General features: G+C 55.9%; 8 protein-coding genes across 8 annotated transcripts; 5 read left to right on the top strand and 3 right to left on the bottom strand.

Annotated features, from left to right (window-relative positions):
* Nucleotides 1–15: 15 nt before the first annotated feature.
* On the top strand, nt 16–424 carry IE81DRAFT_286621 (hypothetical protein; the record flags this gene model as incomplete). Its single annotated transcript, XM_025511677.1, has 2 exons — nt 16–294; nt 386–424. Coding segments are annotated over 2 exons (318 nt in total), but the record flags the coding sequence as incomplete, so codon positions are not given.
* On the top strand, nt 359–820 carry IE81DRAFT_254905 (hypothetical protein). The gene has a single exon (XM_025511342.1). The coding sequence runs from the start codon at nt 429–431 to the stop codon at nt 705–707; it is 279 nt and encodes a 92-aa protein (XP_025371960.1). The 5' UTR covers nt 359–428; the 3' UTR covers nt 708–820.
* IE81DRAFT_254932 (hypothetical protein) lies at nt 808–2063 on the top strand. The gene has a single exon (XM_025511343.1). The coding sequence runs from the start codon at nt 934–936 to the stop codon at nt 1954–1956; it is 1023 nt and encodes a 340-aa protein (XP_025371959.1). The 5' UTR covers nt 808–933; the 3' UTR covers nt 1957–2063.
* On the top strand, nt 2064–2955 carry IE81DRAFT_254937 (hypothetical protein). The gene has a single exon (XM_025511345.1). The coding sequence runs from the start codon at nt 2172–2174 to the stop codon at nt 2655–2657; it is 486 nt and encodes a 161-aa protein (XP_025371958.1). The 5' UTR covers nt 2064–2171; the 3' UTR covers nt 2658–2955.
* Nucleotides 2956–6151, bottom strand: IE81DRAFT_254936 (hypothetical protein). Its single transcript, XM_025511344.1, has 6 exons — nt 5428–6151; nt 4954–5334; nt 4490–4885; nt 3952–4395; nt 3558–3872; nt 2956–3461 (listed from the first exon to the last, which is right to left on the bottom strand). The coding sequence occupies exons 1-6, from the start codon at nt 5808–5810 to the stop codon at nt 3254–3256; spliced, it is 2127 nt and encodes a 708-aa protein (XP_025371957.1). The 5' UTR covers nt 5811–6151; the 3' UTR covers nt 2956–3253.
* A 3075-nt stretch (nt 6152–9226) lies between these two features.
* Nucleotides 9227–11363, bottom strand: IE81DRAFT_321101 (Adenylosuccinate lyase). Its single transcript, XM_025513236.1, has 4 exons — nt 10923–11363; nt 10803–10837; nt 10082–10727; nt 9227–9962 (listed from the first exon to the last, which is right to left on the bottom strand). The coding sequence occupies exons 1-4, from the start codon at nt 11171–11173 to the stop codon at nt 9503–9505; spliced, it is 1392 nt and encodes a 463-aa protein (XP_025371956.1). The 5' UTR covers nt 11174–11363; the 3' UTR covers nt 9227–9502.
* Nucleotides 11364–12182: 819 nt separating this feature from the next.
* On the top strand, nt 12183–13197 carry IE81DRAFT_345481 (hypothetical protein; the record flags this gene model as incomplete). The annotated part of the gene is made up of 3 exons (XM_025515922.1): nt 12183–12416; nt 12621–12818; nt 12907–13197. The coding sequence occupies 3 exons, from the start codon at nt 12183–12185 to the stop codon at nt 13195–13197; spliced, it is 723 nt and encodes a 240-aa protein (XP_025371955.1).
* A 918-nt stretch (nt 13198–14115) lies between these two features.
* On the bottom strand, nt 14116–15011 carry IE81DRAFT_345480 (hypothetical protein; the record flags this gene model as incomplete). Its single annotated transcript, XM_025515921.1, has 2 exons — nt 14116–14140; nt 14236–15011. The coding sequence occupies 2 exons, from the start codon at nt 15009–15011 to the stop codon at nt 14116–14118; spliced, it is 801 nt and encodes a 266-aa protein (XP_025371954.1).
* Nucleotides 15012–16511: the final 1500 nt, after the last annotated feature.

The raw sequence follows: 16511 nt of genomic DNA, 5'->3' as shown, positions 1-16511 counted from the left end.
CCCCCTCTACACAGCTTGGACTTTTGTGCGGCTCACAGCATCCAGCTACATCACCTGGGAGTGCTCTACAGCACGAATGCTTGGGATCCCATCACCGAAGATGTGGTGCTGCAAGCGCTGCATCTGCTAGTACAGCCCAGCACATACCCTGTGCTGGTCATGTGCAACTTGGGAAGACATCGCACGGGCACCGTCATTGGCTGCTTGAGGAAGCTGCAGAGGTGGTGTCTTAGCGCCATCTTGGAAGAGTACAGGAGGTATGCTGGGCAAAAGGTCAGAGTCATGAATGAGCAGGTCAGTCGGGCTGCTCGGAGCTGCCTTGTCGAAGAAGAAGAGGCTCTTGCGAAGGGGGTGCTCTTGCGCTTACTCTCTTGCCGTCTCGCAGTTCATCGAGCTCTTTGACGAGGAGCTCGTCTTTGGCTAGATGTATGCGCCTCTGCTCGGACCTTCGCGCGATCGTCCGACGAGGCTCGTCTTTGGCTAGATGTATGCGACTCTCCCCACGCCTTCGCGCGGTCGTCCGACAAAGCTCAACATTGGCCATGCACCACCATGCTCCTCGAGCTCAAAGCTTGGGCGCCCTTACATGGGCTTGGGACAGCCCTTCCACTTCAGTCAGGTGCAGCCTCACACTGGCACTGGTGCAGAGCGCGCGCGCACGTCGCACGTCGCACATCATCATATTGCGGCTTCCAATTCCACCCTAGGACAAGTACAAGAATGGGGTACACGCCAACCTGAGAACCCTGTACATGCATTCGAAGGCAGCGCAGATATACAATAAGCCCGAGGAGAGCGCTCGACTCGGTACAGTCAGATGCACATAAGCTTATGAGCACACGCATTCTTTGCTCGTCAGTCCGCGAAGCAACTCGCGACATTCTTCAATTCTCAGAGGAGATCAAGCGGTCCAAATCCCAAATTCCGTAGCCGATGACACCAGCCACGCCCGATACGCTGGAAGAGGAGAGTCCAGTCGACATCAGTGCACGACGCTCGAGCGACGCAATGAAACGAGCACCATCTGGCCATGCTACTCACAGCGCTGCTTTGCCAACACGGCCCTTCCACTTTCTGCTTGGCCTGACTTTGTCGTACTCTTCCTTCGTCATGAACGGTTTGTTGGCCCGCATCCATCGATCGAACTGGTCTGGCGAGCGCGGAGTGGTTCTAAAGGATGCCGTGCGACTCCTGGCCGAGTTGTACGACGGTCTTGGCGGCGAGGGAGTCGCGGGTCGGATCTCTGGCGATTTCACCCCACTAGTGCTGGCTTCCGTCTGCATCGGCGCTTTGCCCTTGTCAAATCGAGTCATGCTTGGTGGAGGCTGCGACATTGCTGCAGCTGCTCGCGATATCGTGAAACGCACCCTCGCATCAGTGGCTGTCTCGGACTCGCGCACTCTCGTTCGAAGCGCACCTTTGCCTGTCTTCTTGCCTGGCTCGGTCTTTGGAAGCGCTGCGCTTGTGAAGACAAAGGCGGGCTTCTTCTGCACCGTCGACGCCGCCCCTTTGGAAGCTGCACCTGCTGATTTGGAAGACCCTCCTGCAGTAAAGACGAATTCCGATGCCGGCATCGTCTTTTGCACCCACTTGGACTGTCCCGGCTTGTTGGTGAACTTGGCAGGCTTACGCTGGGTCGACTTTAGGTTTGCTGCTTGTTGCAGCATACCCTTGAACTCGGCGGCGTGCTCGTTGACCCCACCTTCAGGGCTGGAAGGAGGGCTATTCATAGGCGAGCTTGGCGCCGTCACGAAACCATCTTCAGGTCTAGGTACGCGCTTAATGAGACTGGTTCTAGAGTCCTTGCCTGACCCGGGCAAGGGCATGATTGGGGAATGGTCAGCAAGGAGCAAGAGTCGCCGCGCCAAGCAACCAACTACTCACTCAGCACGAATTGCGGAATCATGGAGCGGAATACGAGTCCCCTTCTTTGCACCACAAAGACATCGCGACTAGCTTCTGCTTGACTTGGGCACAGACCCGCAGACGAGCCTGCTTTATACGAGCAATGCGGGTGAGGATGTGGCGTCACACTACCGTGGATCGTTCTTCGCATCAGGGACAGCTCGGACGGAGGAATCTCTTCGGAAGAAGATCTGCGCCGCGACTCGTGCGCGCCCACTCCTATCAGTGCGCCGCCGACCGCAAGGGATGCGACGGTACCAAGTCCAATGGCCCACGGTCTCTTCATACCCAGGATCTTCTTCTCGGGCCATTTTCCACCCTCTCCCAGCCATTTGCTCTGCCGCTTGCCATGCGCATCGAATTGGTACACGACTCCAGGATGCTTGCGATACTTTTCGAACTCGCTGGCATGGAACGCGCGCAGACGGTCTCGCCGGTCTCTGGCCGCCGCTAGAGGATCCGGACTGTCAGGCCGGCTATCTCGGATATCGGGCGAGCTGGGCAGGCTTTCGGGCAAATTGAAGGTCACGCTGCTGCCTTCCCTTCGCAGCGAGTCAGGTGCCGGTGTTTTCGGCTTGTCGGTGTTGACCTGCAGCGTCGTGAAGCCGCGCCGACTTCGCAAGCTCGATTTGAGCGGCATGCCGTTCGGATCAAGAGGCTGGCTGGGCTCTGTGTTGACCTGCAAGGTTGCGAAGCCACGTCGACTTCGTAAGCTCGATTTGAGCGGCATGCCGTTCGAATCAAGGGGTTGACTCGTTTGAGCGACTCCACTCAACTTCGAAATCGATGCGGGGCGCTGGGAGATTGTGTTTGAAAAAGTCGTCCGAGCCGATGCCTTGCCATTCGACGATTCTGTGCGCGCTTTCTTCAAGGGTCGGGTATTTTGGTTCCACGAGCTGTCTTGGCCTGCGCGACGTTCGAGCGATCCACTGAGAAATGGAACGCTTTATCAGCCAATTTCGGCAAATAGTCTGGGGGACACCTCTTGACTCACCTATGCGGATCGGCGCTTGGCCTGGGCAAAGGTAAGAAGCGTGCAGAGTGAACAGGGTGTTGCGCGAAGACCATCAGCGCGCACGGGAGCCAGCTCGCAACGCACACATTACTAGCGACGCCCTCGTTCCCGGTATGCGTACCCCGTTTCCAGTCTTGTGCCTCGTTGAAAGTTGTCTGCGCCGAGTTGCGTCCTGCATCGACCTCGTTCCAGCGTTTCACAAGGTGAGTGCTAGGAACATGGTCATCAAAGAGAGAAGAGGGGTTGAAGGTTAATATATTGTAGGGGGGAAAAGGCAATTACAGGAGAAGGTGGCTGGAAGTTGGCGTTCGAAGGACCATAGTAAGAACCAGCTCACTTTTGGACCTTGTCTGCATCGATGGCTTGTTGGATTTCGCGAGCGCCCAGCTCTTCAGCCCCGGCGACCGGTGGCAGGCTGCGCAGCTTCAACTTTTTCTTGTCTTTGCTCTTCTTCTTCTCCTTCGACTCGATCACCGCTTTGTTGAGGCGCCAGAGCCCAACACCTGTCAATACGCCCCCGCCGATCGCCAGACCGTAACGACTACAGAGCGTGGAGAGGCGAGTCGAAGCAGGAGCAATGCCACGTCAGTCATTTCGCAACTCTCCTCGTACGACCTGGCGCGCAAATGGCACTTACGCTCTATCGCGCCATTTAGACGAAGTTGCAACGTTCCTGGTATCGGCTGCGGCCAAACTACTCCCTCCGATGCTGGTGGACTTGCCGAACTTGAATAGCGATGGCAGTCTACGCTTTTCGAGAGTGAGATCAGACGCAACGTCAACAGGAACAGCTTCCGTGATGGAGCGAGTGGTGAAGCCGAGCGACTCTTGGAACACATCGCGACGCTGATGCTTCTTCGGTTCCGCCGAGCCAGTGGACGTAGCAGCATCAACAAGTTTGTAGATACCGTAGCCAGCGGCGCCGTGCAGACCAAGGCCAAGGGTGACGGCGCTAGGCAAGATTTGAACGAGCGAGGACATTGACATCAGCTCCTGAGCAGAGCGCCGAACGTCGCATCGATTAGACTCACGCAGCCTTGGTCTTCCACCCAGTACGGCTTTTCTCAGCGGCAGAGCTTTTGCCGAGACTCGAAGACTTGCTGAGGCTCGAAGTTGTGCTAAGACTTGAAGGTTTGCCAAAGCTTGAAGTTGTGCCGAGGCTCGCCTGTCTTGATATGTCGGAGGCACTGCGGTTTTTCTCCAAATACATCATGGTCTTGGTGACGCCGCCGATACGTCTCTCGAGGCGAGCGCTGGGCTCATTGGCGACATTGACCGGGCCAGGAATGTCCTGATGCATAGACCTATCATCGATCAAGGCGACCGACTCATCGGGAAGGGTCCGACGACGACCAGCGGGATGCAGCTTTTGCAGATCTTTCACGTCCTTCTTCCAAGCCTTCCTCTGGGCCTCTTCCAGTCTGTAGGTGCCATATCCTATGCCGCCAAGTATACCCACGCCGAGCACGCCACCACTAAGAAGGACAGAGATGCCAAAGCAAGAAGTGCCAGTTATGAGCTGAGGATTGCGATCTTAAGCTTGGGATTCGGATCTGGGGCGGGACTTACGTAGCCTTGGCCTTCCAACCTTCAGCGCGCCACTTGCCAGCCGAAGGAGAGGCCCTCAGACTCGTCTCTTTCAGCTCGGGGTACGCAGATTTGCTCTTGGTCCCCCAACGAGAGATGGCCCTCGTGATGCCGCCGAGACGCTTCTCGAGATGTGCGGCGCTGTGGCCATCGTCGGAGATATCTTGTCCAATTGAACGACGGTGGATCAAGTCAACGTGCTCCTCGGGAAGATCGCGTTTGGTTTGTCTGGCAGCTTTCGCGAGCTCATCGTACTCCGCCTTCTGCTCATCGTAAGCAGCCTTCTGTCTTGCATGCTGCTTCTTGTCGGCTTCTATGGCGTAGTGGTACGCAGCATAAGTACCGCCGCCGATGGCACCACCTGCCAAAGTCGTTGCACTGGAGGAAACCGATCGTGAGAGCTACGGCCCAGTGTCACTTTCCCCATGGCTTCGCCCTGCACTCACACTGCGGTCCTCTTCCATGCCATCTTGGTCTTCGTCTTGTTGAAGACTTTGGTGCCCGCGCCACCGACTTTGCTGCCAGCAGTGCTAAGCTTGGTCATAGCTCCGCGCATGATCGGCGCATTTAGGCGCTTCTCGAGCTGCTCATCCGAGTCAGAGTGAGGAGAATCGCCGCTGGACAGGCTTCGACGGCGGAAGCCAAACATACTTGAAGACTTTTTCTTCTTGCCACCCTCCGACCCGTATAGCGATTTGGCTTGCTGCTGGAATTGTGGATTTTGCTTCTGCAACTTCTTTTGCTTTTTCTTCTTGTCGCGATTCGTCAGACCAATGTAAGTGCCGGCAGCTGCAGCGGTGAAGAGCGCTGCAGCGGCAGCTCGTTTTCTGCTCGCGATTGGCCGACAAGGGTGTGTGGGTCAGCCACAAAGGAACAACAATTCTGACACCTTCAACGGACGCCTTTGACACCGTACTCACAGACCCTTGCCGCTGTTGCCGAATCGGCTGAGAGACTGTCTGGCCACATCGTCGCTAAATTGAGTGGTACCGACGCCAGTAGGCGTGGCAGCCTTTCTTCCAAATGATGCTGCTCTCACAAGACCGCCTAGGCGCTTCTCCAAGAGGACTCCATCGTCGCGAGGCACCAGAGCGGATGAGGAGGAGGGGGAGGAGTAGCTAGGAGCTGCATCGCGAGCTACGTTGGAGGATGCATGGTCTGCATCGTCGTCCTCGATGGGGGACGAACGACGTTGCAGCAAGGGGTCGACCGCGTCGATGCTTTGCTGGAGAAGAGGGACAGGGGCAGCATAAATCAAGTGTAGCCACAGCGTGAAGAGCAAAGAAGTGCCAACGACTTTCATCTTTATAGACTATGTGTCACAGGCGCGCGCACACACGGTGCGCGACGAGAGAAAATGTGTAGTATGAGGTGCGAGGCAGCCAGTGCCGGCACGGCTAGGGCGGGGGGGATATGAGAGTCTCGAGTAGAAGGGGATACCCAAGACCAGCTTTGGATATTTAACGAAGGTGTCTTGAGAGAATGGGGAGATCGGGTGGCGACAAAAGGAAGGCCAGCTTCGAGCGCGATGATGGTGGGCGGAAATGAGGGCGCTATGGGGCCTCTCGGATGCCACTGTGGCAGTCCTCGCTGACCTCGCTCTTATAGCGGGCCGACGAGCTTGGCACAGAGCGGCCACCTAGTCGCGAGGAGAACGACGAACAGTCACATCGCCTCGAAACTCGTGAGTGCCACTGCCACCTCTCAGGCCGCGCAGTCAAGGGCGAGTCGTTTGATGCGTCGAGGAGGCTGCGCATGGCTTCGCCAAGTGTTGGCGGAATTGACGCCGAACTTGCTCGCGCGGTCCGCAGGCGGCAGTCGGCAAGCTGTCTTTGCGGACTCTCCTACGCATCCTCTGAGCCTCGCTTTTGATGGCGGACACCAATAGAAACCCAACACCTTGGGGAATCGGAACGCTCAGCAAGACGAGGCGGCGGTGCCTTGCAAAGTTGATGTTTGGCAAATTGCGAGTGCCGAGTGCGCCAATCAGCGGTCAACGCGGTGCTGTAATCGTAAAGGGAAATGGTCGCGCGAGGCGCAATATTTCGGATCCGCGCGGACACCCAGCAGGCATGGTATGCTTTGCTTGGTAGAAGCGGCACGAACACGACTACCATCGGCCCAGTTTGAGCCGGGATGGTGGAGCTGCGGTCGTCGGAGTTGGAGTCGATCAAGTCCCACACCACACCGTATCAGGAATGACGGAGGATGGATGTCGGCATAACTGTCGGTGTCGATCAATGTAGCAATCTCTAGATCCGGAAGAGAGTGTCTATTTGTGCAGCTGCCGCCCATCCCCTTCCCGGTGATACTGTCTCCTTGACCACTGAAGAAAGAATCACAAAGAGCAAGAATTCCGCCAAGGCCGGAACAGCTGGCGCTGGTTGGTGACCCGGTGACGACTCTATGCGACGTTACTGTGATGCCCATGAACGGGTATGAAACACTCATGCGATTGATCGCAGTGACACATACTGTGCAGAGCCCGTATGGCTCGGTCTCTGAGCCACGCTCATCACCAACCCTTTCCTTGCAAGCAGTGCGAGCGACCGATCCGCTTGCTGCGCTCGACGGTTTCTACAGCGCCCTGGAGATAAGACCTGTGGGAGGTAGTAGTCGACGGTCCGCGCGCCTGCGTTGCCAAATCATTCCATCACTCGCCTGAGATACGCATCTTCAGAGGAAACGCCTTTCCCCAAAGCACGACGAGTAGTTGTGGTCGTGAGCGAGCTTGCCCAAGGAGCTACCGACACATGAGGATATCGAATGTATGGCGTGATTGAGCATTTTGTGGAGTTCGTCACGGCGGTCCCGCATCGAAAGAGCGCTTATTGCGCCACAGCATGCGAAAGGAAACACAGCAGCACTTAAGCAGTGGTACTTACGATTAAGAAGGGCTCCCCTAATCTGCATCGTAGTCACGCAATGCTGCCAGGCATGCTTGGAGGGCGTCATGGATCGTAGACTGTCTTCGATATGTGTCGCCTGTGTAAGTCTCAGCGCTTGCTCCCGAACGATTGATGGCGTACTTGAGCCTCTGTGCAATCACAAACGAATGCTTGATTGATGATTTGCTCAGACTTGCTCCCGGACCGCTTCGTCAAAGTGGCGGCGGGGCTTGATAGGCCGCGTAATCCAATGCCAGGCTGTTCTGCCACCAGAGTGCCCTTTCTTGCCGGGAACGAAACATTTCTGACCGCTGACGACCAGCAGATCAGAAGCATGTTCGGAGCTCGAACGCCACATGCCAGATCTGCAGACACTGGCAGACTCGAAATTGCTTCATGCAGGATCCTGAGATGTAGCTGTTGACCGGCCTGCCAAGCTCCAACTGCCGAGCAGTACAGGCCATCTTGCGCATTCTGAGTAGTGCCTTGATTGAAAGGCGAGTGTGTCCATAATTTGGCCTCGAGCGGTCACGTTAGTCGCGGGTGCGGATACGCCACCTCAGGCAAACGCGCTAATGGCCGAGTGACGAGACGTGACCACAATCGCACTGCCGCTGTAGCATCGATCTACTTCGCCCGCACTGAAGGCCAAGGCGCTTGACGTGCAGAACTGGATCTGAAGGGTGAGAGGCTCATGCACAGCAGAAGGCTCCCCATGACCGGTAAGACTACTCGACTCACACTTGCGCACCTATTGGCAGCGACTCAGCGGGCCCGAGCCGCTGAGGTATCGCCTACAGCGGTCGGAATTTCTAAGCGCGTAGAAGCCCGAAACCGCAAAGCAAGGGGGTAAAATCTGCGTTAAGTGTTGCATTTGGCGCACAATTCCCCTTCCTCGCTGCTCATAAGTCACGCTGTTAACTCCGAGACGAAAGAGCTGTTCGAGCAACTGCAGCGTGATGCGGGCAGTGAGATGTGGCTCGTTGCTGGTTGTGACAGAGATGTTGCGATCTGCTCTTGTGAACCAGTCAGGGTCCATGCACTTTTGATGGACTGCCTGTGTGCTCGGCGCACTCTCAAAGTGGAAGCAGGCGCCGGTGTGCACGTAGACCTCTGTGCGTACTCAATTGCTAGGTGACCCTAGGAATCGAATGATGTGGCGCTGGCTACACACCTGATTCTGGGCGTTGAGAGTGCACAGTCTCGGGTACGGGCTACCGGTCTTGCGTCCCTGGTAATTTGTCGTCCCGGACAACGCTATCCTAGACTTCTGAATTCCTCCGAAACCCTTTGGGAAGTTATAAGGAAAACGCTCTTGCTGATCGTGTTGTTCAATTTGGAAGGTCGAAAGACGTGCATGGCGTTGTGAGGCGGGGCGTTGAAGCGAGAAAGGCGAGAGCGTGTGCAGTCGAAAAGTCGAAGTGCACTTGCTCCTTCCGAGTAGCTGCAGTCTTCCTTCGTGCGATTTCCACAACAGCTTTCGGAATCGCGATCCAGCACCAACATTCGCAAATGCACCTCGCCGGACAGGCTCACCTTCTGAATTCTGATCGCAATACACACTGCCAGGCCTGATCGCGATACGTGCTGCCTGAGATCGAAAGTGCAGTGAGTGACGAGCTGTGCTACCCATGACCTGAGCGTTTGGTCTCGGAATGGTCTGAAGTCCTGTGGAGGCATACGATGCAAACGTTCTTCATATCGCCGGGGTCCTCATTATTCGAGCAGATCTGCTGCTTCTCGGACACTTTCGACTATTGAAAGAGGGCCAACCGCTGCCGACTAGACGCCTGCTGCTGTTGACGATGCTAGAGAATTATCAACTCACTCGGCTCCCAGCTCGCACACACCTGCCTTGCACATTAGTTTTCACATGGTCTCGAGGCCTCAACGCTTGATCCGCACCATGAACGACACACCTTTCTGACTACTGACTACCCTTGTTCTGCAGTGCGGACATGTGACAAGCCCGAGAATAACGTTCTTGGGTTCTGAGCGAGTGCGCTGCGTGCGTACTTAGACGAGGCGGCATGTAATCCGATTGGCATTTGAAAAGTCGCAGCCCTTTTGAATTTCGCCCTTGTCTATCCGCGTACAAGCCGTCGTATCACACCGCCAGATCAGCCTGCTTGGCATTCTTGAATCCTTCCCTGTACGGCTGGAGAGCCGGTTCGACCCACTTCTGCAAAAAGCTATCCACCTGCTGTTCGGCCCGTCCTGTAAAGCTCCTAGGGTCCAAAAGCGAGTCCAATTTCGCGTGAATAGGTGCGAAGTACTCGTCTTTCCTGACTCGATCTATCAGATCGTTCTCTCCCCCTTGCTCTTTGACCACGCTAGCCGCCTGGTGAGACAACACCCGGATCTTCTCATGGCAAATCTGCCTGTCACCCCCTGCTCGCACCATTGCCATGATGATGTTCTCGGTAGCCATGAACGGCAGCTCGCCAGCGATCCGGCGAGCAATGATGGCTGGATAGACGACCAAGCCCTCGCTGATGTTTTGCAGCAGCGTGAGCAGAACGTCGGCAGTCAAGAATGCCTCGGGAATGGTCAAGCGGCGGTTGGCGCTGCGGTAGGCGCAAGCGGGAGGGGCGCTCGTCAGCTCGCCGCCAGCCAGGGTCACCCGCTCCACGCCTGGGCTCTCCATCGCCTGGTCCGTCTTGTCCCTGCATCCCGTTCGACTCACCTATCATCCAAGGTCCTCTCCATCCACTGCACGCCAGCCGTCTCGTGAGCATTGTGAAGGATGTTGCCCAACCACCTCGCCAAACTGCAAACCCTCTCGCTCCTCATAGGGTTCCTCTTGTACGCCATGGCCGAGCTACCAATCTGATCCTTCTCAAAGGGTTCCTCAATCTCCTTCAGGTGGCACAGCAGCCGAATGTCAGTCGCCATCTTGGTGGCACTGGCTGCAAATGACGCTAGAGGCGAGAGGACATCGATGTCGACCTTGCGGCTGTAGGTCTGTCCGGTGACGGGCATGGCGTAAGGAAAGTCGAACAGCTGCGTGACCCTCTCATCCAGCGCTTCCACTTTATCGTGATCACCATCAAAGAGCTGCAAGAAGCTGGCCTGCGTACCCGTCGTGCCCTTCACGCCTCTGAAACCCAGATCCTCCCTAGCGCGAGTAATGTTGCGCAGGTCCCAGAGCAGCTCCTGAATCCACAGCGTGGCGCGCTTGCCCACTGTGGTGAGCTGTGCAGGCTGCATGTGGGTGAAGCCGAGTGTAGGCAATGACTTGTACTTCTCTGCAAAGGTGGACAGACGCTGGATGACGAGAGCCAGCTTGGGAAGGAGTATGTCCAGCCCACGACGCAAGAAAATCAAGTCGGCTGGGAGAGGAGCATGGATTGCAGTCCATTCAGCAGCGAGCTCCGAAGTCTTCCATTCTGCTTCGGCTTACTCACCGTTATCGGTGACGTAGCACGAAGTAGCGCCCAAGCTGTCGCAAGGAGTGCTGGTGAGCTCCTAGCCTCTTTGCTGCTCCCGCCCCTCCGAACCCATCCACCGATGTGCCTATCACTCACTGAACAAAAGGCGCGGCAGTGGGGCAGACGGTGCCAAACACATGCACATGAGCCATGACATCGTGCCTTCTCTTCTTCTCCTCTTCAGCAGCCGCCTTCATCTGTTCTTCGTTCAGCTTCAGATTGTCGCGCATCTCAGCGATAGCTTGGTCCGGGATGGGCAGACCAAGCTCCTTTTCTGCAATGGCCAAGTTGAGCCAAAGCTCGCGCCAAGTCGAGAAACGTGTGGCATTGCTGAAGAGCAAAGACATCTCTTTGGAGGCGTATCGCCTGAGGGAGTGGGAGAATAGATGCGCAAGCAGCAGCAGAGCAGTCAGCTTGATCGCTGCAGAACACCTTGCCTGCCAGCCGAACTCACCCCGCCAATGGAGACTGCCAGGATTCGAAGGACGACATCTTGAAAGAGGAGTGAGCGCTTTGCTTGACCTGTAGAGCAGCTTCAGCGTGGAGCGTGACGTCGTATCGGTCGCAGCAAAGCAGACTCGCGACGATGAATCAGAAGGCTGGTGATGAGGAGTGGAGGGAGATTTCGCGTCTGAATTTGGATCCGTAATTTTTCACAATTTGCGCTTCAATTCTTCTGATCCTCCTGGCTCGCATCCCACTGCGCGCGCTTCCGGCGATGCGATGCGGGAGAAAGACTCGCGTGAATGCATGCATCGACTCGAAGCTGCAGCTAAATGCACGTCAAAGTCAGAGTGGTACGTACCTAGACGGGTACGTGGCATAGGCGGCGGGCTTGGAAGTGTGTGAACATGTCTAGTGGTGGTCGTCTGCCTGGACCTCATTGCGCAACTTCACCAACAACGAGCGGCACATGTCTCCTCAGGATGCCATTCTGGTGGAGCTTGCTCTCAAAAACCTTGTTGCCCCAGACAAGCTGCTTCACTTGTATGGAGCCAGGCAAGATCAGCTGGAGCTGCTGAGGGTGCGCCTTGAGTGGGAAAGCCACCAATGACATTGCTGAGAGATGCGTTGTGGACTTCTTATGGCTGGGGATGAGCTTGTCACAATGCAAGCAACATGGACCACTGAAGTCTGTTTGCACAGCGCAGGGTACAATCAGAACTCCAGTGTAGGCTCCCATCATCAACTTCTGGTGGATGTGGATGACTTGGTCACAACGCAAGCAAGATGGAGTATCAAAGTCCATTCGCACAGTGCAGGGCGCTACCAGTCAAGTCACAAGCGCACTCATCAATCCTGCCTTCCCCCACTCATCCCAAATTGCTCCCAACACAATCTTGCAAAATGTCCAACATGTCAAACCCCACAAATGACTCACCAAGCTTTGACCTGTCCAATGAGTGGGCAAGCTCAGAAGAGCCCAAACCCAGCGAGGTGGAGGTCGCCAAGCAGCAAATGGCAAGTCTTGGCCTGACAGCCATGGAGCCATTTTTTGGGGCTTCCCCGCAACAGTCAACCCTGCTTGCCCAGCAGAGTTGGGCTCTGCACCAGGCCAAGAAGACATCTCCCGCAACACCTTCAAAGGTTGTGAGTATTGCTTGAGAAGTGGCTGCTCTGATTCTGTGGCTGTTGTTGTCCGCAAAGAGGTTGCCCCCTCTCTCTTGAAACAAATCAATGTTGTCTCCCTCGGCATTCACCATCACTTGTTTGCTTTCCCATTGCTGCCGGTGCCGTCGATGTTACCTTTGTTGTGGCTGACCCTGACTTGCTCGCTCCACATTCCCAACACAGCCTCGTTGTATTCCCTCTTTTATTCCCTCTTTCCAACCATCAGGCATGCCGGTCGCCAAAGGCTCTGGGTCTGGACCACCATCTGCCGCACCTGCTTTGCAAACCTTGCCAACCACAAGCCCTTTGCGCCTGCCAGTGGCGTCATTGCGCGTGCCCGGCAGCAAGCTGCGCGGGGTGAAATTGTATGCGGCTCTTCAGGTAAGTACCACTCCATCGTCCAATTACCTCGAAGCGATCGTTTTGTAGTGGCTGACCCTGACTTGCTCGATCCACATTTCCAACATAGCCTCGCCCAATCCCTCCCTACAAGCCGTTGGGCATGCCCGCTACACAGGACCCCGGGTCCTCTGCTGGCCCTTCTGGAGCACCTTCACCAAAGGTATCTCCCACCACTAGCCCCTCGTGCCTGCCAGTGGCGTCATTGCGTGTGCCCGGCAGCAAGCTGTACGCAGCTTTTCAAACTCTGCTGCAAAAGCACAGGCAACAGGAGGAGCTTGAGGGGCCATCGGAGGGTTCTGGCATCAAGCTGCTGACCAACACCGCACTGCAGCAGCCGCTTGTGCATTGTGAAAGCTGACAGGAGTGGGTTGAAAGGAGAGAGAGCTTGTGTAGCAATGCACCAGGCCCAGCCGGAGCATTCTGCCACCTGAGCTTGGGAGGAGTGGCCCCACTCGTGCTTACCCTAAGTGCAAAGGCGCATCTGAGCACCAAGCCTGCGGACAATTTGGCGAGGCAAAGGTAGCAGGAAGAGACATGCGAGTAGAGACCAGCATACAGATTGGGGAGCGCACTGGTTTCCCGCTCTGTTCGCATTCGCGATGTGGAGATGACCACCAAGGGACTCTGTGTGTCTCAAGAGCAAGACTCCCTCAAGACCTTCACATTGCGCGCTGCGCTGGAATCACACAAGCATTGTGTCCACGGGCTCAATCTCTTGCTGAACAGACCAAAACTGCTTCTGAGTCCATTCCAATTGGAGCCATGAGCAGCCATGAACCAGCTGCATGATCATCAAAGTGAGCGCATCACACAACTAGGGTGGCAAGTCTTGCTCTACACAAGGCTTGTGTTTGCTGTGATGGTCATTCCTGCCAGTGAGCTGCTCTATCATACAGCTTTAGTCAGAACTTTGCATGCATTGCAAGCGCAAAGCTGCTGCTGCCACGCGGTGCCATTGAAGGTTCTGTTATGCTTGCATTTTGCTTGATGTCACCTACATCAGCCAAGGTGTGCGCATTTGGCAATCAAACCTGTGCCAGATTTGGCCTGCTAGCAGCCCTGCCTGGAAAGGGTCCATGTTGAAGAGGGGCTCCATGGCTCACCAGCCCTCAGATTTGGTCGGTCCTTCAACTACAACGCCCGAGCCAGCTCCTGGCACCTGCAAATTCGCTTTCCGCAGAACGTTGCGCGCAAACAAGTACCGTGCTTTGTGCTGTTGGTTGAAGCAACTCACATCTGTGCTGTCCAACTTTGGTGCTGACTTTGTCTAGTTCCTTCATAGCAGTCTTACTGGTGGCTGACTGCAGGACATGCCCACTGTCTTCAACTTGCTCTACTCTTGCTGGTCAAACACACACACACACACACACACACAACACCAGCACACCAGACTAACGCAGACTTTTGCTCGCTCAGCCCGTCGTGCTCAGAAGCAGACTTCGAGCTCTGTCGACGACTCCGTACGCTCGCAAGGCTTGATACTCTGCTGCGGATGCGATCCGCAAACCGCTTCGCCTTGGGCGAGGGCAAATTTGCAGAGCCGGATCTGGAAGCGCTTTCGACGCTGTCAACCGAGTGCTCGCCGACACCGAGCGATCTGGCGCTATATTCGCTGCCGGTGAAACTAGCGTCGCTCAGCGTCCTCGAGCTTCCAGCCTCGCTTCTGCTGCGGCTGTTGCTCGGGCTGGGGGGATTGCTCAGACTAGTAGTCCGAGCAGGTATCGATCCTTCCCCCAGTTTGGCGGGCCTGCGAGGGGCCTTCGACTTCCGGTCACGCTTTCGTCCTGGCTGCGCCTCGGGGACTGCAGCCGGGAACGGCAGGTTGGCTGGTTCCGCCAAAGGAATGCGCTGACCCTCCGATTGGTCATGCGGGGCAAGCGCAAACTGTTTTGACGATTGCAGGGTCGGCGTAGCTTCGCTCGATCTGGCGGTGGAGGGACGCACCGTATTCCTGGATTCCAACAGCGGTCGCGCGGTGAGAGGCCCAGGATGTGCAAAGTCCACTGGCTCCTTGTCAGGCAGTGATGCCAGTCCGTCCAAAGAGCGCTGCGTTCCCTGTGCTTGCGCACGAGATGACTTTGGGACAATGAGCTTGCCATCCGCGCAAAGAAAGTTTGCCAGACCTTGCGTCAACCCTGCTGACAGGCCAAGCATGGGGGACGCAAAGGTCATGGAACTGCTGTTCTTTGGACAATTCCAGCGTCGGCATTGCGTGGCTGGACATGGCATTGGACAGACGCACTGTGTTCCTGGTCTTAAGAGGTGGTTGCTCTGTGAAGACTTCACGCTGAGCAAGGTGTGCTGGCATCTCTGACCAGACACTGATGGGCCTCATCCCTCTTCAGTGAGCGCTCTGTTTCCTGTGCTTGAGCACAAGCTGACTTGAACTTGTTTAGCTTGCCATCTGCTCAAAGAAAGTTTGCCAGACCTCACATCAATCCTGCCAAGAAGCAAAGCATGGGCAATGCAAGAGTCATGCAACTGCTGTTTGTCGTCTTCAAGCTCTCAGCCTTGCTACCAATGCGGCTGTTGCTCAGGCTAGGAGGATTATCCAGACTAGTGGTCCAAGCAGGTATAGCTCTTTGCCCCACTCTGGCAGGCCTGCAAGGTCTGTTGAAGCTATGGTGCTTCTTCTGCGTGGTGCGCTTCCCTCCACTTGAGCTAGGCCTGACCTCACTATGTTGTAGACGTCCATCCTCTGCATCCTGCTGCGCCTTGGCTTCTCAAGCCCAACCCAGCAGGTGCAAGGGTCCCGGGCGGTATGAACGGCCAAAAAGCGGAATTTAGAAGATAGATGTAGCATCTGGTGAATGACGAGCGCTGTTGGAGAGATTCATCCCTGGCCTGTTGGCCCATAGCTGCATGCCATCTTTGCATCTGCCAGTAACCTTCTGGACCTTTGACATTGCAAGGGTGCTCCAACAGACAGCTGTGAAGGGTGAGAGATGGAAGCAGATTCCACCTGGCAATGAGCCAGCATGCAAGGCATGGGAGGCGTGTCATTGCTGCCACCATTGCCTGGTATTGCGCTCCTTTTGGGAGCTTGAAGAGGGAGTTCTGATGCGCTCATACGATCCCGACGGCGGGGGAGCATGCGCTCATACAATCCCAATGGCAGGCGAGCGTGAAGAAGGAGTTCTAATGCGCTAAAGATGCCTTGGGCTCGCACCTCCCCTCCAGGACCCAACCATAACACACACTCTCTCTTGACATCGAACTCGAACACCACGCTCTTTAAGCACACTCTTTTCACAAACAATGCTCACTCAGCACGACACTCTTTTCACAAACAACACTCATTCAGCACGCTCTTTTCGCAAACACACTCTTTTCGACGCTCCCCCGGCATGCGCTCCACGCTCAGACCCAGCAGATCATTGCTGACAAGCACGAGGAGCTGCAGCGTCTCAGCTCCGCCTTCAGTGAGGAGGTCAGCTTGCTCAAGGCCAAACATGAAGCTGTGCTTCTTTCTCTTTGCGAGCGTATGGATCTTGCTTCTCTGCGCAAGGAGAACGAGGAGTTGGAGAATAGGCTGCAGAAGCCTCAGCCTCCTCAGGTGCAGGTGACGGGCGCCGCAACCGTCAAAGCAGAACTTCCAACAAGCAAAGAGCAAGCTGGCAGCTCATCGATGCGGTACAAACAAATGCTGCAGCACTAGTTCAAAGGGTCAAC

This window comes from Ceraceosorus guamensis (assembly GCF_003144195.1).
Source record: "Ceraceosorus guamensis strain MCA 4658 unplaced genomic scaffold IE81scaffold_9, whole genome shotgun sequence".
NCBI lineage: Eukaryota > Fungi > Basidiomycota > Exobasidiomycetes > Ceraceosorales > Ceraceosoraceae > Ceraceosorus > Ceraceosorus guamensis.
This window is presented reverse-complemented; position numbering and strand designations above follow the sequence as displayed.

Bases quoted from the DNA above. Each gene is read 5' to 3' on its own strand.
- IE81DRAFT_254905 (XM_025511342.1), top strand. From the start codon at position 429: ATGCGCCTCTGCTCGGACCTTCGCGCGATCGTCCGACGAGGCTCGTCT.
- IE81DRAFT_254932 (XM_025511343.1), top strand. From the start codon at position 934: ATGACACCAGCCACGCCCGATACGCTGGAAGAGGAGAGTCCAGTCGAC.
- IE81DRAFT_254937 (XM_025511345.1), top strand. From the start codon at position 2,172: ATGGCCCACGGTCTCTTCATACCCAGGATCTTCTTCTCGGGCCATTTT.
- IE81DRAFT_254936 (XM_025511344.1), bottom strand. From the start codon at position 5,810: ATGAAAGTCGTTGGCACTTCTTTGCTCTTCACGCTGTGGCTACACTTG. The intron at 5,335-5,427 runs GTGAGTACGGTG...AATCGCGAGCAG, and splicing joins GGCAACAGCGGCAAGGGTCT to AAAACGAGCTGCCGCTGCAG. The intron at 4,886-4,953 runs GTGAGTGCAGGG...GGTTTCCTCCAG, and splicing joins GCATGGAAGAGGACCGCAGT to TGCAACGACTTTGGCAGGTG.
- IE81DRAFT_321101 (XM_025513236.1), bottom strand. From the start codon at position 11,173: ATGTCTTTGCTCTTCAGCAATGCCACACGTTTCTCGACTTGGCGCGAG. The intron at 10,838-10,922 runs GTGAGTGATAGG...TCCTTGCGACAG, and splicing joins ACTGCCGCGCCTTTTGTTCA to CTTGGGCGCTACTTCGTGCT. The intron at 9,963-10,081 runs GTGAGTCGAACG...CGCCTACCGCAG, and splicing joins GAGAGGACCTTGGATGATAG to CGCCAACCGCCGCTTGACCA.